General features: G+C 39.3%; 1 protein-coding gene across 2 annotated transcripts; it reads left to right on the top strand.

Annotated features, from left to right (window-relative positions):
• The first annotated feature begins 8,192 nt into the window (after positions 1–8,192).
• On the top strand, positions 8,193–21,919 carry esr2a (estrogen receptor 2a). Of its 2 annotated transcripts, XM_026341371.1 has the most exons (10): positions 8,193–8,391; positions 12,730–13,549; positions 14,118–14,159; positions 14,877–15,043; positions 15,781–15,897; positions 16,757–17,068; positions 17,172–17,310; positions 18,925–19,058; positions 19,657–19,840; positions 19,930–21,919. In XM_026341371.1, exons 2-10 carry the CDS (start codon positions 13,143–13,145, stop codon positions 20,117–20,119), a joined length of 1,692 nt encoding a protein of 563 aa, XP_026197156.1. In that variant the 5' UTR covers positions 8,193–8,391; positions 12,730–13,142; the 3' UTR covers positions 20,120–21,919. The 2 variants fall into 2 exon arrangements, with proteins under 2 accessions (XP_026197156.1, XP_026197158.1); XM_026341373.1 differs by lacking the exon at positions 14,118–14,159.
• Positions 21,920–22,007: the final 88 nt, after the last annotated feature.

The raw sequence follows: 22,007 nt of genomic DNA, 5'->3' as shown, positions 1-22,007 counted from the left end.
CCCAGTTAAGTGTCTAGATATTACCTAGATAAAATTAAAAGGTAATATGATGTGATACAGTGTCTGTGTCTAAAGCAGCTGACCCATCTCGTGTTAATGCACGTATAAACTAAACTGAGGCCAATAAGCCTTTTAAACTCAGTACCAACAAGTCATGAAACAAAATAACATCACATAAACCCAAAAGGCTTTTAACGACGCTCAGAGGGAAACACAATCACTTGATTTTTGTGTGTCCGCCGGACGCTTGTGTCACAGAGAATGATGAATCAAATTTTAGTTGAATCTGCTTGAACCATGGTGAGTTTGTTGGTTAAGTAACATCAGAAACTCTTGTGATGAGATTTAATGAAAAATTCCTGTTGAAGCCTATTACTGGAGATGATTAGAAACCCAGAGAAGGAGATATACAGATGTTGATTTGCTGGAGAGAAGATGAATTGGGTTTATTCTCCGTGTAGCTATACTTTCTTATAAATTCAAAGTTGAATAATTGTGTAGGCTGAAGGGTTACTAGTTGGTATTTTGGATGGTTTTTAATTGCTTTTCGGAAGAGCAGCATTACTCCCACATCACAATGTGTACCGAAAGAGAATGTGAGGTACAGCGCTTGCCAGCAATAAATAACCCTCTCCAGCCTGTTACAGGAAACCAGCAGAAAAATATCTTTTGTGACTGTCTCACTCACACACACACACACACACATACAAAATTTAAAAAAGAAAAACTTCCCTTCCCCTCTCCCTATCACACTCTCTCACACACCTGCAGTGTCTCACACCCACTCTTCAACCTTTTCACACTCATACCATCTTCGTCTGTTGTTACTTTTCTGGTTATTTTCCTCTCTTATATCTCTACCTAATGTAAGTGCCCTTCACTCCAGTCGCACCATCTGCTTAATGCTGCTGCCACAAGAAAGTAGCTGCTGCAAATTTGTTGAACATTCACGTGCAGCATAAAAATCCTTCGTCTGCACCAACTGTGCACGTGCTGCACAAGTATACAAGATGCTTGTTTTGTTCAACATGGGTATGTGCCATGGACTGTATTTATTTCAGCTAAAACTGTTCTTGTTAAACAGTTACATGCTGTTTTTAGTTTGTCTTTCCCATTCTTGTGAGCACGATATCTCAGGAACGCCTTGAGGGAATTTCATAACATCTGGCACAAACCTAGGAACGCTTTTACTTGCTGTTGCCTATTAGTTGATGCCATCACACAGGTTAGTCTAAAAGCAAGCGGCAGCCATGAATTGGCCTTAATGATAAAAAAAATATTTGTAAAATAAAAAACGTTGCAGAGCAGCTAGTCTCAGCACATTTGCTAGAAGTGGAAGATAATATCAATATATTTGAATTGCAGTATTATGTGTTGTAATACTGTATTGCTTCACAAAAACACTATATTCAAGTCCTTAATGCGCTAAAGAAAAATTTATTTATAAATTTTATACATAATATTTTTTTTCTTGTGGAATTAGTTTGTTTTCATCCAAAATTCTGGCTGACACTAAAAAAAGTCTCTTCTTACTTATGGAAACCATTAGCCACTTGGCACGTCATGCCACTTTTGACATCAGTGTTATTAGTTCCACTCTTTTATCTCTTCTAAAAAATCCTTGTGTTGCTGATTTATCCTCACTTGCACCTGCATGAATAAGATACAAAAGATTAATAGGTTCAGCCATGATCTTGTGGTAAGTTTCATGTCGTAAATCTAGATTGCAGTGTTGTCATCGACTCTTGTGATCAAAGACGTTCTTCCTGCCTCGTCCTTCCTCTCTTTCTTCCATTATTCACTCCCCAACAAACATTTTATTCTTTATTGTTCTTTTGGTTTATAGTGCTTGTCCCACAGTTGTACAACTTAAAGTTTTCCACCTTGCCTGCTTTATCTTGAGAGAGTGCATAATATTTGCTTGACCATCACCTGATTCTGCACTGATGCTGTGTACATTTCTACTGTAGTCAGTAGTTGGCAATCAATCAATTGTAATTGCCTTTAGTCTGGGTAGGAATAGTCAGAGAGGCCCTGGCTGAGGTTCAAGGCTGCACAAAAGCTTTTAAAACCTGCACAAAATACAGTTCAGAGGCAATAAAACCCATTTTTAAATGAACTGGATGAACTTAAAATTTGTGTTTAGGCATGAATAATTTTGCTCACACTGGTACAGTTAGTGCTCTTTGCTCCATTAAAACAAATTTTAATGCGACATGTAACTGGCTGGTGTTAACATGCACCTGTACAGATTTGACTATACGTAAACCAGATGTGTATAAGAATAACACCAACACAATTTCTGTGACAGTCAAATCGTGAGATGCTGACATTGACTGATGACAAATCATTATTCACAAGTGCAAAGAAGTGAGTTAATCATTGGACTATTCTGAAGTTTGTGCAATAAAATATTAAGTTAAGGGGTGCTGTTATTTTTGTCAAGGCCAGTTTCATAAAAAAAATCTGTTTCAAGTTATTTTAGTGACCTTTGTGAGTTTTTTCTTTCTTTAAGGGAAGGTTTGAAAACAAGTTACCCAAAATGCAAAGCAGTGCCCTCAGTGACACCTCATGTGCCAGGTTGCCACAGTAAGAGAAACAACTTCCCACTCTCACTTCTATAAAGCTGCTGGCATGTGATCCTTGACCTGTCCCGTGCCTCTAGAGGTCAACATAACCCTCTGACCTTGACTGTACTGGTCATGTCAGGTAGTTTTGATTCCTTGTTCTGATGTTTACTGCTCGAGAAAACCGTGATTGAAGTGTTTGTTGATGTCGAGTTTCAGAAAGAAGTTTGCATGTTGAGATTATGTTAATTTTACCCACTGTTTGAGGTTTATAATATTGATCATGTGACCTGAAGCGTTACATCCGATCAGTCCTCAGATTTCTGGCAGCTTTTGTGTCATGTACAAGCTATAACACAAATTATGTAACATCTCCATTAAATGATCTCACCAGCAGAACAAAGCAAGCGGTTTTGTGGGGTTATGAAGTCTGAAGGGGCATAACCTTCTGTGTTCCTCTTACTGATGGATCTATCTCTCCCAGGGCACAGAGAACTTCTCCTTTCATTTTGCCAGCTGTTTCCGGACTAAAACACTGTCTTAAAAAAGGTTTGTAATGCGGTCCCTGCTATCGTGCAAGTGTCCATGTTGGCAGTTTACCATACAGTGCACTATAATGTGATAGTCCATAAATAAATTGGTACCAATTAAAGATGCAATCTGGATCAGAATCCAGATAAAAAACTGTTGTAACACACAGGTTAATAGAAGTTGTATTGTGGCCTACTAATAGTAAGCCCAAGTATGTACTTGTTTTCCTCTAATGGAAGCAACAGTCTCAACCTAGTTTTTAGTGAGTAGATGAATGAAATGAAATAATCATATACAGGTACAACATAGCGGGTTTCGCTTTTCTATAGACAGCATTACCAGCTATCTGGTTTTATGGATGCCATGAATTGACTCACTTTGATATTTAGAGTCAGAACAAAATTGGCAATACTATTAAAAATGCAAACAACAATAAACACCAAAGACTTATCAAAAATATCAACCCTGTTGATCATATACTGACACAGAATGGTAAATTGTACACACGCTGTCAGACGCCACAGGTTTTACTGTGGATGTTTGGCTTTGAAGCAGCATCAGTATTTAATGCCCTTAAAGTCTCATGCTTGATCCCACAAGTGGCACAGCTTTTAAATATAGAGTCTATTCCAAGTGACTACTTATTTATACTTAAAAGGGTCCTGAAATGGGTCTTGCTGCTTGCACATCTCACCTTGATATATATTATTTTGTGCAAGTCCTTGTTTTCACAGGTAGTGGTGACCCATAGAGGCTCAGGCCACATATCTGGGAAATAAACAGGTTTTTGCAAAAAAGACTGCATGCTTCAGCTCTTTCCACAGATGTTCAATATGATTTAGATCAGGACTCATAGGCCATTCTTGGGTCTTTTTAGCTGTGTTTTGTGTTCCTGTTAAAGGACCCATGACCTATGACTGAAATCAAGCTGCACATTTTCTCCAGAATGCCTTGACAGTCTTTATTTTTTTATTCTTTATTACAGTTTTTATTGTACTCCACAGATTTAAGACACCTTTTACTAGATGCAGCAAAGCAGCCCCAGAACATAACCAAGCCTCCTCCATGTTTGTTCCATGTATCACTAGAGGTACAGTGTTCTTTTCTTTGCATTCTTAATTTTTGCATCTGTGAACATAGAGATGATGTGACTCACCAAAAAGTTCCAGTTTTGTCTCATCTGTCCAGGTCATTCTCCCGAAAGCTTTGTGGCTTCTCAATATGCATTTTCTTGTTTTTTTTTCTCTTGCTGCCACATCCAGGGAGGTTGGCTACGGTCCTCTGGACTGTAAACTTCTGTAACTGTAGTCACAGGAGCATCAAGCTGCTTGGAGATGGTCTTACAGCCTTTACCTCTTTACATGTTTGTCTATAATTTTCTACTAAGACAACTTTCTCCTTAGCTTTCTGTGGTCCATGTTGGTGTGGTACACACCATGATATTCGAACAGCACAGTGACCACTTTTCACCCTTTAAATTGGCAGACTGACTGATCACAAGTGTGAAGACTGATGTCTGATTTTTAAGTTTTTAAGAAGTTTTTGTTCATTTTTATTTATTATTACTTTTTTCAGTTTCGAGTCATTTCAGTGACTATTGTGGGTATTTCTATCTTTAACAGAAAGGTAACAACATTTTTGTCCATGTGTGCACATCACATTGAAATAAACCTTCTTTAAGCATCATCATGATTGTTCCCCAGCCTTAACCAAGTAGTTGGTTAAATTTAAACTATGCGTAACTAGAAGAGAACAGGGCTATTTAGCCCACATTGAAGTACAAAAATTAATTTCTGGTGCCAGGTATCTTTGTCCCAGAGCAGAGGTGAGGTGAGTTTATGAAATCCCTGGGCCCAAATCCCGGTAATGCTTATTAGTCATGTGCCATCATGACAATCGAGGGTGAAAAGCTCAATTTTGAGGCCAAATTGCTCCTTCAGGTCCCCATAAACCAAATGACAAACAGGAGAGGCTTTAGTCACATCTTTTGGCACAATTTGCACCTTGTAACCTGTGGTGCACTCATGTAGGTTTGGTCACAATGTAAAGATTGTAGTCCATTACCTGGTAATGTCAAATGAGCTTCTGAAGCACTGATAGACAGCACAGGCGCAGAATGTAATCACTGAAATTGGATTTTGAGAGGTGAGAAATGAGCGCATCGTAATTCTGAATGATTATCTCGGCAGGTGTGACGGTGGGCCATGACTGGAAAAAGATTATGTTTTTTCTTCAAAGAAAATTGCAAGGGTGAAAATGCTCTTTCAGACACACACATACTCTGTCCGTGTGACTCTGGAGAGAGCAGGTGTAGAGGGGGAATTGATTCTGAAGAAACTATACCACGTCATAGAGCCACTTAATGGTGCATTATATTCTACATTACGTGTTTAATTGCAGTAGAGAGCATTCTTGATTTTCTGACATTATTTCCTTTATTTAAAGGATATTGCATCTGATCATCAGAACTGATTAGCCTGCAGTGTCTGTCAGCGTGGTAGCTTGCCAGGTCTAAGCAATAAAAGCGACGAAGAGACGTGCAATGATTCACTTTGCAGAGTGATACTTTTTCACAAGGTGTGTGGAGAAACAGATTAGTAGAATTAAATATGTTTGACAGACAAATTAGTTGGTACCCTTTCACAATATAAACATCAAAAAATTGGACTTTGCTTTTGCTTTATGATTCAAACGGATATTTAGACAGAGGAGCACTTTCAGCTGGAGACTGATCAATATTAAGTGCTCCTCAGAACACCACAGGAGATCCTTTCTACCTGTGGCCATCAATCAATCTTTACACCCATTAGATATATGACAATTTCATGTCATATATCTGTTGTCATTCCTCCCTGGACTATAATTATTGACCTATTTTCATCCACTTTACATATTCTGTATACATACTGAGTTCTCTGTATTGACGTTATGTCTTTGTGTTGCTGTGGATCCTTTCTTATGGTGGTTCCTTTTCTTTCTGTCTGAGTTGAGAGCAACTGTAACAAGGCAAAACAATTTCCCTCTGGGATTAATTAATAAGTTTTAATCTTGAATTAATCTGAATTAAAAAAAAGATCAGGTAAAACTGTCCTGAACAGAGTTTCCCATTAACCCTACAAAGCAATAACAATTGAAAAATAATAATAATATAATAACTGTTTCCTATAATTAGTGTCAAAGCACATCACTCACTCAGCCTACTTAAATAAATTGCTGTTTGTTATCACTGTGCACCACCACTAAACATTGACTAGAGCGAGTTACAAACGTATTAAAGGTAGAAACTATAAAATCATCTTCAAGCAGCTTGATTTCTGCTGTGACTAAACAAAGAATGCTGCTTACATTAAAGCTGTGCACGGTGTAATGAAATTTCCAGACTGGCGAGGAATTCTAGAGTGAAACAGCCAGTGACGGAAAACCCGCAGGTCACAGGACCTCCAACACAAGAGCTGTGGAAAGAGCTGAAAGTCATAATGAGCTATTTACTGGTACACTAATGATAATAAACAGATGCTTAACTATCAGACATACAATACTTATAGCACTATATTGCTACTAAACCATGACTTATGTTTTTGTTTTGTTTCTGTTTGTAGCTGCCCAAAAGAAAGAATCAGCCTCTTGTACAGTCAGAGGAGGCACCAGTTTCTGTACTTTACCAACGATGTGATGTAACAGGGCGATATTCTCCGGCATTCCTTAGGTGAGCTACGTTAAATGTCCAGTAAACAAAATACTACTTGCACTACTTACACAGTACTTTACACTTTTTACTAAGTGTAAAGGACGACATATCAAACAAGAATATTCTCTCGTCATTGTTTCATAGGAAAAAAAAATTATATTAGTAATTCATAGCAAGACTTGGAGCAATTAGCAGGCGCTTTATTAAAAATTTAACTTTTACAGAATTATACAAACATTATAAAAGACTTTTCTGCTTAAACTAAAAGTTAAATATTTTCAGTGTTCACTGTGTAACAGTAAAGACTTTTGTGTTTTACATGATGGTGAAGTTACTGTAAGATACAGATATTTGATTTAATATTAATAAATCAGAATTGCATAGTTTTTTCTAATGAGCAATTTGAGTTGGAAATAGACTGAGTTGACAGAAATTAGACACCAACAGAAAAGGTGTGGTTTACTGTGGAGACTTTGGGTTCTTCCCTTATCAAGTTCATGTACAGTTAACCAAGGAAACAGAGGATTTCCTTCATAATAAAAGCTCGCACACCGGGTACAAAGCAGAATATAAGGGTGCAGTTAATGAGATTTAAGAATGAGTTTCTGTAAAAGATAAATGATGGGCAATGTTTGTAAAACCATGAAGGTTGTTATAACACATTTCGATCAATCAGGATCCCTCAGAGACTCATCAAACAGTGGATGAAAGAATGTTTGCTCACTACACATTAATGATTTTTAACTTGTTTTCCAGGTTACAATGCAACTGGCTGTCTGCCATGTTTGTGTCCTGTCCAGCAACAGGAAGTGCACACTACGTTTCTGCACTTTTATATTTGTATATTGCTTTAAAAAAGTGACAGCTGGATATATATTCAAAGTTGTAATACTGTATGATGCTATGATCTGCAGGAATTAGCCACTGATGATCATTTCAAATCAACTTTTTAGCTTCCTTGAAAACTGCAGCAGTCTACAGTATGTTATAAAAGGTTTGGAGAGCCCGGACAAAACCTTTAAATCCAACCAGACAAATACAAAATACTACTTCTTTACTCACAGTATGAAATTTATTGGAAAAGTTACAAATACGAATAAAAGGGAGCATCACTTTAAGAGTTAAAAATAATTTTAATCATTTAGTAGGAGGAAGATTTTTTCATCCAGTTTGCAGAATGTTCTAAATCAACTTTCTGTGAGACTTGTATATCAGAGTAAGAATAAAGTCATGATGTTGTTTGATTTATAAACCAACATAATATAAAACTTGATCATAATTTACATTTTTGGGTTCACTGTTTCATTGGCACAGTTTTCATCATGCTGATGCTTTTATTTTGAAGGACTGCGCGGACTTCGTGCGTCTTGCTCCTTTTCTCTTGACAGCCTTTTCCTGCTCGCAGCTGGTCGTTTACCTTTGGGCTGAGACCAGCAGCCGCGTCTTATATGAGCACAGTCCGACAGTTTGGGAACTTCCTCGGCGCTCGGCCTTCCTGCAGCTCATCGCTCTGCGCACACTTCACAGTTACGCACGACGCCGCGGCGCCGCTTCACATCGGCCCACTAACAACTTTCTCTGCAGCTGGCGCCCCTGACAGGAGAGGTGAGATTATTTCCATGATCACTAATCCAACTTCTATGTGTTAGTATCTAATCGGACGACGTGCACCGCTGCAGAGAGGAGAGGGGGCATCAGGCTCAGGTCCCACTGATCATTACTGCTGCAGGTCAAATATTTGAGCTCCAAGCAACAAGTGGAAGGCCTGAAACTGCGTATGTCAGGGAGACAGGGGACGCAAATGACAGATTGTGTTTAACTGGTTAACAGGTAATAGAAGAAGCTGCAGCAAGAAGGCGTTTTATTACTGTACGAGCCTCTGGAGCAAGTTTGAAGTTTGATTTAAAGCCTTTGTAGCAACACGGGAGAGTTTGATGATGCATTAAAATAAGAAATGTGCAGCCTGAGAATTGATGTTAGACTCATACGGTCAGATCTTTAAACATCTGCACAGTAGTTCTTTATTTTATTAACATACACCAAAGTCTGCAGCCACACTGTAAACCCTCAGGTCTGAGGGGTTCCATATCTCTACTGTCTCTGGGTCTCAAGCTTTTAAATCTAAACAAATCCAATGTGAACATGAATCTACTTCAAAAGCACTTCACAGTGTAAACAGGCGGCTGCTATCAGCCAGCTGCTGTGACACAGGAAGAGTTCCTTCTCCTTGTTTGGACTGTGCAGCGTTTTCCTGCACAGTTATTGATTCAGTTGTTTGCCGAAGAATTTATCCAAACAACTCATTTACCTTTGCATTGCATTTGATTATTCTGATAACTGTCCGTTTTTTGTGACATTGCTACGAGCAGTTCGGTCATTTTGATGTTTGTCAGTTGTTTAAAGGTTTATTAGTAAACTGTGAGGCACCAAAGATTTGGAAACGAGGGGGAAATTGTTCTAATAGCGCTGTTAAACATGCTTCTTACACTTTCACGTTTTTCATTTGTGCTGCGTCGAGTGATGATCTGAGTTCTTAGAGCAGAATTTACTCATGAATTTGTTCATTACTACTGCACTACTATACACAAACAGTTACTGCTCCCTTAGATGCTTGTAATGGACGGAACCATGATTGTGGTTCATCTTTTGTCAAACGTTGCTTACAGGATGGTAATGTTCAACTCTGGTGTCAGTCATGTTGCTCCTGTGGTAGTTACTGTCACAGTGTTGGAGACTGATACTGTTTAATCTGTGGCTACTGGTGGTTATTGGATTACAATAGATAAAGAAACGCCTAAGTACTATTTAACATAGTCCAGTAACATCGTGACCTCTTAAGTGAGTTGAATCAACTTCGTTCACAGTTCATAAACAACTTAAGCGTAACAAAGGAAGGATGCTATGTTAATAAAGTGGTGAGTCAGTGTATAGCTGAGGTTGAAGCAGCTCCTAATTTACATTTTTGAGTTTAATTTGCCTTTAAAAAACACATTGTAGTTAATCCAAAGCAGAACAGTCTTCTGTATCATCCCGTGGTTTTTCTCCCGTTCTTTGGCACTAGCAGGACTCACATCCTCACTCGTCCTCCCACACTATGTATAGCAAGGTACAACTTCTTTTTACAGGCCTCGTATCCGTTTCCTCCTGGTTTTAGGGAGGCAGTGAGATTTGAGGATGGGAAAACGACATGACCTTGAGCTTTTGTGAAAACGGCATGCGCTTCTGGCGACTGGCCGGGAACCGTTCCTACTTAGATTCTGTGCATAAGTTTGGGGGAGTGCCCGCTCTGTGTGTTTGTGTTGCTGTCCAGGCATGTCAAAAAGTTATAGCTGCAAATTTGGTCAAATGTATTTGTCAACATAAGTTTTTATAAATTCCATGTGCAGTTTTTAAAATGATTCCAAGGTTGAGATTTATTCAAATATGACATCTGTGCAGCTGTTACCCTAAAATATCTGTGCTCCTACACAGTGTGCATATAATTGCTTTTGTTTTTATATGATTTAATTAATTTATCCACTTTCTTGTTATGTAATTAAAAAAAAAACTTTTTCAGGTCTCGAGTATCGTAACAATTAAGGTTGTCATACTGTCATGCCTCCTGTCAGTAACCTAATGTATTATTAAAGTTCAGCCTGTTTTGGGTTAGTAGTTGAACTTCTCTAGCATAGTGTTCAGTGTTATGGCTGCAGAGCTCAGCCACCTATTGAAAATAATGGTTGAATCTGTGCATTTGCCGTCGTAGGAGCGATGGCAAGACCTTTGAGTAACATCTCCCAAATGTAGTGCCCCTGAGCAGAAACTTGAAATAACTTTGACATATATGTGTTGTCTGTTTTAGTGGTGGCAGGATGAGCAGCATTGTGAATGAGCTGGGAGGTTTTCTCCCACAGTTAGCTGCCAGCTGCTTGAAAGTGGGACACAAGGAGGTTTCAAGGCAAGGTCAAAGCTTCAAAAGAGAACAAAACCTTTTCCACATCTGCTTTTAGCCCAAAATGGTAATTATAGTAGGAAAACAGTCTCATTTGTATTCTCTTAAAGTGACTCCTTTACTTTAGAAGTCAGTTCATTGGCTACAGACACAAGGTCACTGGGAGTCACCGGCTACTAAAGTAGTTGAAGTGGACACATCACTTGTAGATGATATAGATAATTGTAACATGGTCTAATTACATTGTGTTGTGTTTGCATATCAATGATTGCAATATGCTCTCACTGAAGTTTTCATCACCCAGTGTGTTATTTTTATCACTAATCATTCTGCATTGATATATTGTGAAACAGCTGAGCTGGCAAACAGTGTAATTATACTTCAACCTTGTTGAGTTGCCCAAGCTCTTTGATTTCCTGGCATTCATCAGTCTAGTTGTCAGGTAAGAATTTAATAAATCCCATTAATGACAAGAGTTAGCCTCACAACCAAAGGCTCAGTCTTCGCAAGTAAAAATAGGTTGTGGTGACTCAGAGTACCGTCTGAAGCTGTCGTCATTTAACTTGGTTCACTGCTGCATCTAGAAATGCAACATGAAACTCTGTTATGAAACGAGGAAGCCATACATCAACTCTTTGCAGAAACGCAGCCAAGTTCTCTGGGACTGAGTTTGTGTCAGACGGACCAAAGACAGAAGAAACGTGTTCTGTGGATATTTCAGCAGGACAGTGTCCGGCCTCATTCTACAGCTGCTACAACAGCAGGACTTTATATACACGCAGTGACTGACCTGTCTGCAGTCCAGATATGTGTCTTATGGAAAATGCCTAACAGATCAGGAAGAGAAGAATCAGACTTTCAAGCTTTCAAGCACCAGTATTAAACTGCTATCTGCAGCTGAGAATGGTGCTGATGAGTGAAAACCGGAACCTGTTGGGTCTGAACTGACCAAATCGGTGCTACCAGCCCAAAATGTGTCTATAACTCTTCGGAGAAACAAAGACTGTGGCTAGAAATGCTTGATTCTCACTTGTTTGCGAAGCGTCCACAGTGATCATCTTTTATTTAAGGTACACAAATGAAACCCTAACGACTGTTACAGACTGTTTTTTCTGAGAGTCTCAGGGAAATGTTAACACAGAGATGTTACCAGATTCTATACTTCACCTAACCTTTTGTCGCCAGAATAACGTGCAGCGTGATTAAATAGCTCAATTTTCCAGATGTTTTCACACATGTAAGAGTGATTATTTTTTTCCAGTCATATTTAAACTTGATATAGTAAAGAGAATTCACTTCAGTGTTCTTCATAATATCAAAACTACTTTATGACCACTAATAGTTTCAGCTTTGACAGTTTAATTATTGCCAGATTTCAGCAGCACTCATTGAAGCATACAGCTCCACAAGCACTTCTACAGATTATCGGGTTTTGGCCAAACCAACCTCTGCTATTTGGCAGGATTGGTTACACTTTTCATTCTGAATAAGTAGAGGGTTTAAGACGTGTGCAAGAATTCGAGAGATGATGTGAACCAGTTGTCATGTCCTGCTTAGACTGATTAATTCTGCTAAACCTTCTCTATCAGGTGTTGAAAGGTTAAACTAGAGTCCTGACGCTACACTGTACTGGGGTGTGTGTTTTGCATTTATTGTTTTACCAACTGTCTTTATCTACAGTACAGTTTATGCTTTACATCTAACAGTATATAAATCACAGTTTTTCATATACTGCACTACTCTACGAGTGAAATTGCTGGATTTTCATTTTTAGCAGCTTTAATGCTCAAAGTATTGTGTGAATTCTTTCGATGTTACTGTAGAGTTTCCCAGTGAAGCCAGTTATTTTTAACATGTATGTTTGTTGTTACGTGTTTTAATTGTTCATAGTTATAACTTGCTACTTCTAGCTAGAGAACAAATTGAATATGGGCTCACTTAGAGAACGTATCATTGCAGTTTCCAGCTGGTATTTCTGTACCTCAGCTTGCACTTTTTCCTTTGTGTTCTAGATGGAAGCTGCACATCTCTGACTGGGTCCAAGTGTTGCCATCTCATGATGTCATGCTCATGGCTGGACTGATCATCCACACAGACTCGTATCTGGTTTTTCACCATCTTTTCAAGATTACCTTTCTGCTTACATCTGTAGGTTTGGTTATGCAACATCGCAACATCACAACATCGGTCTAAGACTTCACCACGTGAACTCATGAGTAACCTGAAACTACTGTGGCCTGTTTGGCTCGATCTGCTGGTCTTTGTTGTTTTATTCAAATTCTTTCAGTGAAAAACACCAGTACTGGTAGATAATGACAGTATTCGTGAACTCGACACCAGGGGAAAAAATGACTGTATCTCACTTTTCTTAGACTTGGTTAATAATGTAGTAAATCAAGTCACACTGAAACTGTCTGTAGTTGCGATGGCTGCCACCTCTCCAGAGAAGAATCAACCCCTCCTGCAGCTCCAGGAGGTGGACTCCAGTCGAGGTGGTAGTCATGTCCTACCCCCAATCCTCAGCTCCTGCTCTCCTAGTCTGTCCCTTGAAACCAGCCAGCCAATCTGCATCCCTTCTCCTTACACCGACCTCAGCCATGAGTTCACTACGATACCTTTCTACAGTCCAAGTATCTTCAGTTACACAGCTCCCAGTTTTTCAGACTGTCCCTCTGTCCATCAGTCACTAAGCCCCTCGCTATTCTGGCCAAGCCACGGTCATGTGGGGCCTCCCATACCGCTGCACTGCTCACAGGCCCGACCCCAGCACAGTCAGTCATTCCAGAGTCCATGGATGGAGTTGACACCACGTGACAGTGTCTTAACAACCAGGTAGGATACTTTACTCTGCTGTATGATATTCTGCTTGGTTGCCAGTATATTTTTGTATGTTTGATTTGCTTGATTGTTTACAGCCTTTGGGTCAGGGCTGCAGGGCAGTATGTGTTGATCTGTTTGTATTTCTTATTTTATTTGGTTCAATTGTTGCTGCCAATAATACTAAGCTAATAGCTAATTATTACATTTACAGTGATATAAATGTGAGAAAAGTGATATATGGTGTGCCCCAAGGTTCTGTGCTTGGCCCTCTTTTATTCTCAGTTTTACATAGCTGTGCAGTCCTACTGACGGATACCCTTTATAGACTTCAGTCTGCATTTAATATTGTTTATTATTGTTGGATAGAAACCATCAGATGTCGTTATTGCAACAAATCTGGAGAAGAAATTTGAAAATTGAAGTTGTTCCTTCCTCTAATATCTTGGTGTGTGGTTTGATGACAGTCTTTTGTTTGTCCAAACTTCAAAAACAAGTTTTGGACGCAATGAAAAAGCTGCTATCTCACCGGTTCTTGATTATGGAGACCTCTAAACATCTGTCATTTTATTTTGGACTCTAGAGTGAACTGGCCTTCTATCCGTATATGCTGTATGAGCCTCTGGTACATGTTCATTTATAAAGTCATGGAATGAGAATGTGTGGAAATCGATTTACACTATCATAACTTAATTAAATCATTTAGTATCTCAGTCTAAATTCAGCATCATTGTAATGTGCACGGTTAATGATTCCTCGTCTCTGTGGTTAATGTTGTTTTGCCTTTTTGCAGCCTCTCTGTTCTTAGACCATCCAAACCCTAGATATATTAGTGTGTCCTCTTTGCATTGTGAAGTTGCGGTCTTGCACATTGGTCGGGGCTCACTTTGAAAAGAGGAAGCTAACTTCAGTGGGATCTGTCTCGTTGAATAAAGGTTAAATTAGATATATAACTAAAAATCTTCATATTTGCCAACATCAGCTGCAACTTATTAATCAATTGGTTGCTTCATCGGTAGTCAGCTTTCACAATATCATTTTAAAAAGCCAAATTTCTAACTTATGAGTATTTTTGACTTGGTGTAATCAAGAATTAGTATTTTGGCTGGTCGAAACTTTTATTTCACAGCAGTAAGGAATGGGATGGAGTTATGATTGAATTATTCTGGTCCCTCCAGATTTTTTTCTCCCTCTCTCTCTGTTCTACTTAACAAAGGCTGCAGTGAGTCAAAATAATGTGCACTGACCACACTATGTGGTAATGATTCATTAAAATGGAACACATTGTACACTATTCCACATGGTTTCTTGGTAAGAAATTAAGACCCTGCTTATCTGTTAGTAAGAGTGTGAGACGGCGTTCCCAGGAGAGTGAGGAGCGTGTGGTGTCGTCTGGAGCAAAGGCGGATCTCCACTTCTGTGCTGTGTGTCATGACTACGCCTCAGGTTACCACTACGGAGTGTGGTCCTGTGAAGGGTGTAAGGCCTTCTTCAAGAGGAGCATACAAGGTGAGAGACAAAAACACCCCGCCCCCTGCAAAAGTATTGGAACAACAAGGGCATTTTGTTTGCTTGCTGCAAATTGAAGACATTGGGTTTTAAGATCCAAAGATGAACACACAACAAAATGAATTATATATATTAGACCACATTGATCCTTTTGTATCACCTCAGCCAAATCTTCAAAAAGTAAGCAAAAGTATTATAACTCATAGTTTTAAAGTAAAAAAAAAATCTCTTTTTTTCTAGTAAGTGCATCAAACTTGCTACTTGTTATGCATTTCTTGTACATCTCTGAATTTATTATATTGCTACCAGCAACGATATCATCAATAAAGGTTAGTGAGCCTGTTCCAGAAGCAGCAGTATGGTGAACCAGGACAGACACAGTAGGAACAATTGAGTGAAGCCATTTTTGTTGTGATTGTTAGAGGTTATTGAACTCATTTTGAGGACGCGCTGTAATTTGGTGACCGTTCAATGTTTCATTGTGAGGTTAAAATTTATCCAAACTAAGAATATTTTGTTCATTAAGATGGTGAAACACTGACAGAGCTGATACTGTGACTGTCGGCTCTTTTAAACTAAGTCAAGTGATTCCTGCAATAGAAATGCAGAATATTCACGGTATTTTTCACGTAGTCTCATATGTTATCACAATAGCTCCCTCTGTTTTTAATTGCATCATGCAGTCATATTTCTGTCTTGGTGTTTTTTCCTTCATTTTCTCTTTCTTTTTTTTCCAGGACACAATGACTACATCTGTCCAGCCACCAATCAGTGCACTATAGACAAGAACCGCCGCAAGAGCTGCCAGGCATGTCGCCTCCGAAAGTGCTATGAAGTGGGCATGAACAAGTGTGGTTAGTTTCCTTTGTTGTTTTATTGTCTTAGTTTTGCCTTTCTGTTTTATTTCTATTTTATTTTCTATTTTTACAAGAAACTGTAACAAGACAACATTCAACATTTCTAATTGACACACGAATGTTGCTCAGGTTCTTCAGTCAGTGAAATGTTGTACCCTGTTCAAATTATTAAAGGGAACACATAATTATTCCAGTGTAAGTCCAAGTTCTAACCTGTCCAGTTAGAAAGCAACACTGATTGTGAATCAATTTCACTCGCTGTTGTGCGGAATGGAGGTATGGAGGAGACAAGACACAGGCCAGTACATCAGAAGACTTGGAGGTCTAGGAGGACAACAACCCAGCAGCAGGACCGCTATCTGCTCTTTTGTGCAAGGAGGAACAGGAGGAGCACTGCCATTTGTCAGAGAACCACGACTGCCCGTTCACGAGACCTGAATCCAATTGAGCACCTCTGGGGCATCATGTCATTTCCATTGATCTTTTTTATGTTATTTGTTCTGAACACATTGCACTATGTAATGGATCAACATTTTCAACTGGAAGATTTCATTCATCGAGATCTGGGATGTGTTCTTTAAGTGTTCCCTTTATTTTTTTGAGCAGCGTACGTTCTACACAGCTACATCGATATCAGTTCACTACTTCTACTACTTTGAACCATTGTTTCTGTGCCATGACTGAGACCTAGCAGGTTACCCGGCCTCGAGGAAGAGCTAATATAATGAATACATTTAATATTATTTATGTTAAAGTAGTCTGGCATTATGTTTTTTTTCCATGTGCTAAATGATAATTAAACTTTATTCCAAACAAAGACACTAAAAACATGTGAAAGCAGCTTCCTTTGTCTCAGGTATGCGGAAGGAGCGTGGAAACTACAGGAACCCTCGGACGAGGCGGCTGACCTGTCTGTCCACACAGACCAAAACTAATGGAACAAAGCCTTTAGCTGCTGGACAAGCAGATGGTTTATTAAAGGAGCCCCACCCTCCTGCAATGAGCCCAGAGCAGCTGATCAAGCAAATAATGGAAGCAGAGCCACCAGAGATCTACCTCATGAAGGACATGAGGAAGCCCCTGACAGAAGCAAACGTCATGATGTCACTCACCAACCTGGCTGACAAGGAACTGGTTCACATGATCAGCTGGGCCAAGAAGCTTCCAGGTGTGTGTGTGTGTGTGTGTGTGTGTGTGTGTGTGTGTGTGTTCAGGCTCAGAATTACAAGCTGTGCAGCTGTGAGATATTTACATCACGTCCTTTTCTCCAGGGTTTGTTGAGCTCAGTCTCTTGGACCAGGTGCACCTGTTGGAGTGCTGCTGGCTGGAGGTGCTGATGATCGGACTGATGTGGAGGTCAGTGAACCATCCAGGGAAACTCATCTTCTCCCCTGACCTCAGCCTCAGCAGGTAATTCAAATTCAGGTTTATTATACCTCATATGGGGCTCATATGGTACCACAGCTGGGACACTACACTATTCAGCCACTTCCTTCCTTTTGCGTCCCAATAATAATACACACACATATATATATATATATATATATATATATATATATATATATATATATATATATATATATATATATATATATATATATATATATATATATATATATATAAACATGTTGCTCTCAGAATGTGGGGATGCTAATATCTCGTCCCAGCTCCCCCTTGCTGTAGCACTTGCTGGGATTTGAACTCTGGTGTCCTGCATGTAGGGCAGTGATCTTACTACTGCGCTATCTGGCCCCTTATACCATCTGTCTGTGCATCTAAAGAGCACTGTGTCCTGAGATTTAGGAACCAGGTTACACTTTTTTCAACCACAGAATTGGTGTGATCCTGGCAGTCTGTCTCGTTCTCTTACTTAAAAATGAGACTGATGCAAAAAAAAAAAAAAGAAAAATACTCTTCCTAGAGAGGATCTGCAGCAAAAATAAGCTCATCCACAGGATCCTCTGTTATTTGTATGTGTTTCCACTCAGCTGCTGCTGATCACTACATATGCACATCCTCACACCTCCTCATAACACAGCCGGCCACTGTCATGTTATGCTATAGGTTTCAGTCCTATAGGGATTTAAATTATACATCAGAGAGTTGTGTCAAAATCAAAATCCCAGACCATCATCCAGTCAGGTTCCCACAGTCTTATTTGCCCCATGCTAAGAAATACATTATTTTATAATACATAATTTTTTACCCTAATTGAGTATCTAATATGTTTATATAACATTCTGAAAGATCAGACATTATACAATAATGTGCTTACTTTACAGTTTTACAAGTTCTTTTATTCACTTTGTACAAATACAATACTATGCAGTACAAATATTGTCCGTTTTACACAGAGATACAGTGCTGCTTCAAAACCTGGAACAAAGTGTCCTTAAAACATGTTCATTGTTCAAAACACAACACAAAAGGCTCTTATCTTAAAAGCGTCTTTGAGCTAATGCAGTGCATGGTGCAGTGCATGACTCATGTTCCAGTGTTCAGATAATTAACATTAAAAGTACAGTAAACCTTTACTTTGTGGATCAGTCATTTCTAAAGTTCCAGTTTCCTAGAAATAACTATGTAGGTTGGTTCCTTTAAACCCAAATGAATATTTTATTGTTTGCTTTAGACTCATGTCATATTTTTACTTGTTCTGCTAACCTGCTGGACACCAACTTAAAGACAGTACAAGTACAAATACAACTTCTACAGCCCCTGTTATTATCCTGGAAATATATAAAATATTTCCAGGATAATTCCTTGGAACAACTTAAAAGTTAAAACTTGGTTTAACTTTTTACAGTGCATCTTATTTTGTGTACTAAGTGCAATAGTTTCCTCTGTGTTGTGGTGGAGTTGCATAAAATAGAAAATCAAGTATTTTCAAAATAAAGTACAGTAAACAGTACTTTTAAAAATGTAAATGTATCTAGTTACTTTCAGCACTGCAATCTAGGTCAGCATCCATTTATTCATTTCCTTTCTAAAATAGCTGCTGGTGTTTGTGTCTTGGTTCGGTAGAGATGAGGGCAGCTGCGTCCAGGGCTTCGTGGAGATCTTTGATATGCTGATCGCTGCCACGTCCAGAGTGAGAGAGCTGAAGCTTCAGAGGGAGGAGTACGTCTGCCTCAAGGCCATGATCCTCCTCAACTCCAGTGAGTGTGTCTGTGTGTAGGCGCAGGTACAGTAGAGTCCTCACAACTCTGTCCCCTGAGTCATGTCGGGTAGGTGTGTGTGTGTGTGTGTGTGTGTGTGTGGTGCTCCAGTACGTGAAACCACGGGCAAGTGTTTGATTGGTGTCTCAGCATGTAATCCTGTCTCTGTGTGTGTGTATGTGTCTGAACACGGTTGGCAAGGGGACCAGCTAAATCACTTTCCAGCTGAAACCTCACATGTGAACACTGTATATTTTGAGTGTCTACGTCATTGGTTCAGTACGGTGATGCTGATAGAGTGAAAACTAGAAGAACTACGATGGCCGCCAGTAGTTTTTAATATTAAAAATAGCTGTTGAACATTAGGAACGGCTGCTTACACCGAGTCAGTCGTGTGTGAAAACTACAGAGTTACTAGTGATGTGGTGGTTGTGTTTTGGTGTCATGTCAGTGTTGATATTCAGAACAAGACAGTTTAGTAGCTGTGGCTTTATTCACTTCTCATATTCTTTATTTAAATACTTATTTAGACAAGTTCAAAGAAATTTTAAGTAGTGAGATAAAAACACTGTAGTGTAAGCGACCTCTGTGTTACCAGACATGTGCCTGGGCTCCACCGACGGCAGCGAGGAGCTGCAGAGTCGCTCTAAGTTGCTGCATCTTCTGGACGCTGTAACGGATGCTCTGGTGTGGGCCATCGCCAAAACTGGCCTCACCTTCCGCCAGCAGTACACCCGGCTCGCCCACCTGCTCATGCTGCTCTCACACATCCGCCATCTCAGGTAAAAAGCACGTCCATCATCGCAGCTACACTCAGTCTATGGGATTTTCTGATGACAATTGTAGTTAACTTTTCTTTTCAAACGTGCAGTAACAAAGGCATGGACCACCTCCACTGCATGAAAATGAAGAACATTGTGCCTTTGTACGACCTGTTGCTGGAGATGCTGGACGCCCACATCATGCACAGCTCTCGTTTGCCTCACCAAGCCCCGCAGCAGGATGCTCCTGCTCGGCCGCCCAGCTCTGGAAGCGGCGGAAGTGGAGGTGAACCCCAGTAGCTCTGGATTCTCTGCTCTATGATCCATGAATCTTAAACTTTGACACACTGTGCACTATTTCCGAATACCTTCAAATCTACTGTTAAAACACAAACCACACTTGCAGGATTCACTGCCTTGCGACCACAATGTAAAATAGCCAGACAATAAACAAATTGTCATAATATGACCAGTACTTGCTTAAATATTCATGTAATGTTGCTGCCACGACTCCCACAGGGCCGAGAAGCTATTTTTACACCACGTAATGAATGACTTAATGTGCTGAGGCAGTTTCAGTGGCTGCAGAAATCAAGACAGGAGACAGCTTCAACAGAGGATGTTATTACCAGAGATAATGAAGCTGGAGCTGCTAACATCAAATATAGTATTTATATTGTGTGAGTACAGGAGAACTCAGTTTGACTTTATCTTACGTTCAAATGTCCCAAATGTGGATAAATATGTGTTTAAAATCAGTTCCCTTCAAATGTTACCAGAAATACAAAGCTACCACCAGCAGCTAGTTAACATGATGCAGCTCATTTAAGCCAAAAAAACAAACGACATCTGAATCGTTTGGTTATTTAAAAAAAAAAAAAAAAACAGAATCAGGCCGGGTTTATGCTAAGCTAACTTGCTCCTGGCTGTAGTGACAATTTTACAGTACAGACACGATGTGGAACATGAGCTTTCGATCTGATCCAACTCCTAGAAAGTGAGTAAGTCTCTGTTGTAGGACGTCAAACTATTGTATGTAATACACATACAGACATACCAAGTTGGATTTCATGCCAGTGGTTAAATTATAAAAGCTGCAGTTACTAAACTTAAAATCTTAAATAGAGCACACTCCAAATACAAAACACATGCAACTATGGAAACACCTGCAATTATAAATGTGAGGTTGACGTGAACAAACTGTAGCATGTATAGAATTAGTATTAACTGCACTAAATGTAGATATGAAACCTAAAGACTACCGTCCAATAAAACATGCACATACTGATGATGTATTCAACTGTACCATTACCAGTAGAACAAATATTCAACTTAGACACCACATTTAATCTTTCAAAAGGAATTAATACATATTTCTAATTGACCAGCTGGTGCTCTCTGAAGTTTTGTGCTTTCATATTTGGCCGTTTTGTATTTGGAGTGCGTATTTGTGCTTCACTATAGTCACACTTAATTTGGATAAAACAACCATTCAGTCAAAGCAGCGTAGAATATAGATCATTTTTAGTCTGGTCACTGTAAGAACAGTGGAAGTCGACTACACCTGCGTCCTCCCAGTGATTTCACTGTGATTTAGCTTGATTTGTGCTTCTGTACTAAAACCACCTGAATCAAGCTAATCACTCCCACAGCTTTATTGTTTAAGACGCTTTCTGGTAAAATCATAACCACTGTTGCTCTTAAGACGATGTTGCACTCGTGCTGTACCTGCTGAGTTTTGCTCAAAAGACTATTTTTGTATCTTGGAACTCACCACAGTAGCTATCATGTGCAGTCACAATGCAACTCGACAATCAAATCTCTGTAAGATGAACGGTCACGTGGATGTTGAAAATAACCTCCCTCTGTCTGCACAGTGCTTTTCCTGCAGTGTCACGTTAATGTCACCATGCATAACAAACTGTATATCACTGTAAACATGTACTTACAGTACAGCTAACTTGTAAATTAAGTCAAGAGGAATCATCACATTTGCTTTTTCAAGTAGTTTTACAGACTGATTTTGTCATGTTCATGCATTTTAGCCACTCTTTCTGGTTTAAACCATGAAATAAAGCAAAAATACTGTACAGCTCCGACGATGACGGGTTGAATCACGTTCGATGAGATTCACTTTTTCCTTCTTAATATGGTCTCACTACATTATTAAGGTGCTTTATGTGTATGA

This window comes from Anabas testudineus, chromosome 24 (assembly GCF_900324465.2).
Source record: "Anabas testudineus chromosome 24, fAnaTes1.2, whole genome shotgun sequence".
Lineage (NCBI taxonomy): Eukaryota > Metazoa > Chordata > Actinopteri > Anabantiformes > Anabantidae > Anabas > Anabas testudineus.
The sequence above is the reverse complement of the archived record's forward strand: the minus strand, read 5'-3'. Positions and strand labels throughout refer to the sequence as shown.

Coding starts and splice junctions, on each gene's coding strand:
- esr2a (XM_026341371.1), top strand. CDS start 13,143: ATGGCTGCCACCTCTCCAGAGAAGAATCAACCCCTCCTGCAGCTCCAG. Junction 13,550..14,117: donor GACAGTGTCTTAACAACCAG/GTAGGATACTTT, acceptor TTTGGACTCTAG/AGTGAACTGGCCTTCTATCC. Junction 15,898..16,756: donor AGTGGGCATGAACAAGTGTG/GTTAGTTTCCTT, acceptor CCTTTGTCTCAG/GTATGCGGAAGGAGCGTGGA.